The 3,185-nt window shown below is 37.1% G+C and overlaps 1 protein-coding gene across 1 annotated transcript; it reads right to left on the reverse strand.

Moving 5' to 3' along the window:
- Nucleotides 1-385: 385 nt before the first annotated feature.
- LOC119642818 lies at nt 386-2,367 on the reverse strand. The gene is given in 3 exon segments (XM_038042096.1): nt 386-1,074; nt 1,077-1,184; nt 1,241-2,367. Coding segments are annotated over 3 exon segments (1,869 nt in total). The 5' UTR covers nt 2,349-2,367; the 3' UTR covers nt 386-421.
- Nucleotides 2,368-3,185: the final 818 nt, after the last annotated feature.

Here is a 3,185-nt window from a genome sequence, read left to right on the forward strand (position 1 = left end):
TTATAGACAGTTTTTACTGTGCCATCGGGGTATTCACGCCTCTTATTATTTTTGGTGTGTCTTCAATACCTATTGGCAAACCTTCTTCGTATTGCCGGCGTTGTTCTTGCTGTTGTTCTGTTAAGCAATAAGCATCCTGAGCCGGTAATTTAGCTTTTTGGGAGCTTGTATCTTCGCGTATTCTGGTATCTGGCGTAGTTTCCGTTTCGGCACCCGATGTCAAACTCATTTTATTATGTTTATCACCATTTCTTGAACTTCGATTACCTGCTTTCGATTTCTTGGGTGCCTGAAAATATCCCATTGCAGATTGCCTTTGCAAGCGATTTACCACAGCCACTGTTACTATGGTTTTTGAAACACTTTTGCGAGGAGTTAATCGTCTTTTAGTTTTCTCCAGAACCCAAGAAAGACATGAAATTTAAAAAAATTCTCCTCTTTCTTTTCCAACCCAATTACTTACCGCTTTAGGCGAAGCTAATCTGGCAATATTACGATTAATTTCCTGCAATAGTTTATTATTTTGTTCTCTGCTTATGCGCAGATTTTCACCTCCCAAACGTTTGTTTTCTTTTCTTAAACGTTCGATTCCTTCGCGCAATTTTTTCTGATCTCTCTCCGTATTACGCATCTGAGAACGCAGTCTAGCCTGCGCAGCCATATGTGTATGTTCTTTGCCTTTAAGCCGTGTTTCTATTTGGATAAGTTGTTCCCTTAGCTTTTCCACTTCTTTTCGCTCTTTCGCTATAAATGCTTGCGTCTTCGAACGATATTGTTGCTCAAGCTTACGTCTTTCCTCTTCCAATTTCATGCGTTCTTCATGCAAACGGATTTCAATTTGGATTTTTTCATCTTTCAATCGGCCCATAGCTTTCAGATGTTCTTGCGCTTGGAGATTTTTCTCCAGCTCATGTTCTTGCTTGATTTTCATTAACTGTACATTATTCTCCTTAAAAGTGTTAATCTCTCGTTCCAATTCGCATAGTCGTAGCTTAATTAAATCGGTTTTTTCCTGCAATTCCTCTATTGCCTTCTGTATAGCCAGGCGTATCAACTCTGAATCTTTCAGTGTAAAGTAGTAGTACTAGGTGTGCTATTCGTATCACTTGGATTATCAGCTTTTAATTGAAGGGCAGCAAATAATGCGTTCTTGAATTGTTGAAGGAACTCATCATGGGAGTCGTCTATGTCACCAATCAAATGGTCATTTACAATGCTATTATTTTTCATTTTATCATACTCACGCGTGTCGTTTGAATCAGTAAAACCTCAGGCGACGGCGTAATATTGGAATAATCATTCGAGTCTAAGCACTTGCCGTTGTTACCTCCATCGTTATCGAGAGAATTGTCCGTTTCATTCTCAGCTTCAGTTGCCGTTTCGCATTCGTCTTCGATTTCATCAACGCTGGAGACTTCAGGTGCTATAGCATCTGGCACTACTAAAGGCTGTAGACGTTTAGTTTTTAAATCTGTCGTTGAAGAGATTTTTTGCTTCTCGTCTGCAAAGCCGTTGCAGTTTTCATAAAGGCAACGTTGCATATAATTCTGTACGGCAGATGAGTTCATATCGGCGCCACTTTGAGCTTTTCGTTGTATCAAATCGAAAATATCAATTTCCGGTTGGGGTGAGGAAGCCTGGACACCACTCCTTCTCACCGTTATTGGTTGCACCTCTTTCGGATCCAAAATTTGACACCAGGCGACAGATGTTCCTTGCGGAGTTGGTCCCTCATTTGGGGGATATTCTCGAAGTTTCGGCACAGCCGCATTGTTGGCATCGGAAAATCGAACTCTACCTGGCGATGAAGATGATCTAGCTCTTTGGGGACTTTCACTATTATTCGTTAATGTAGACTTGGGATCTGGAGTCCAGTTACAAAAATTTTTTGAAGTTAATAATATCTGTTGAAAACGTTGTTCATTAGCTTCTATTAGCGGCGGCTGGACATGTGGAATTGTGCATTCATTTTCCGATTTTTTATGTTTAACGAGATCGTTCTGTGCCACACCAGGCCGTCTTTTGGGTATAGGTTTCGTTGTGAAATCAGGATGAGCATTGGCGTATTTGTATCGTGGTAAATTATTTAATCTGAGTTCGTTAGGGTCTATTTTGAATCTTTGTTTCAAGCCTTCGCCTCTTTTAAGATAAGGTTTTTTAGCTTTAAATGGTTCTTTAAAAGCTTTAGCGTAAGCAGGATTCATATAATTTAGGGAATTTATCTCAGGTAGTTTGTCTTCCGTTTCCAATACATCTTTACATTCCTCAAAATCTTCTTCCGTATACTCTCCAATGAAATCTTCGACGTCTTCATAGTCAGCAGAGTCTGCATCTTCTTTTATCGGCATGTTTTCATTGATTCTTGGCTATTTTGTTGTTTATGTTGTTTCTGCTGAAGTTCCTCTTTTGAATTCCGATTATCTAGCGGGTCTCCGACAGTATTCTCGCCACATAATCCCAACATCTCATACATTGTCTGTTGCTCGATACCCAAAATTTGGCGTTGTCGATTCTGCCGCTCTTCTAATAAACGCTTCTGCTCTTCTTGACATTTATTCAATTCCTCTAAGCGTTTTGTTATATTACATTGCCTTTCATTCTGTGTCGCCATCGTTGGGGTCTTTGCAAAAGTAGCTGCACTCGGCGTTTTATTTTGTAATATATTTCATATTTAAATTTAAATAATTTCTCTTTTTAAAAGTAAAAGTAAAAACAGTTATAAATTCAAAATTTTGCGCTACTCTGAAGTAAAATTACAACAAATTATTTTACATGTCAACAAACGTTGGCAGAATAAACAAAGGGTGCTGAATATAAGTTAGCCTTAAACCTATCCATTTATAAAGTAAAGTAGAAATTTTCGTTGCTTACACATATATCAAACAAATATTTTCTGACAGCATCTTATGATGAAAAAACAACAACAAACAACAAAACAACAAAAACAACAAACTTTTATAAAGACTTAAAGATAATTTAAAATATCTTTCTATTTATATTTACTTTGTTTATAATAAACTTGAAGTATAACTTTTAACATACCTGTTTTAGGTATACAGTTTTTATTTTAATATGACATACGCTAATTCTTCAGCAATGGGAACAAATTTTATATAAAGGTTTTATTAAAATTGGGGTTTAATAAAAATTGTAACCACAAGTCATTGATATCAAGAGATAGCCTT

Source organism: Glossina fuscipes, unplaced genomic scaffold, assembly GCF_014805625.2.
Source record: "Glossina fuscipes isolate IAEA_lab_2018 unplaced genomic scaffold, Yale_Gfus_2 258, whole genome shotgun sequence".
NCBI classification, from domain to species: domain Eukaryota; kingdom Metazoa; phylum Arthropoda; class Insecta; order Diptera; family Glossinidae; genus Glossina; species Glossina fuscipes.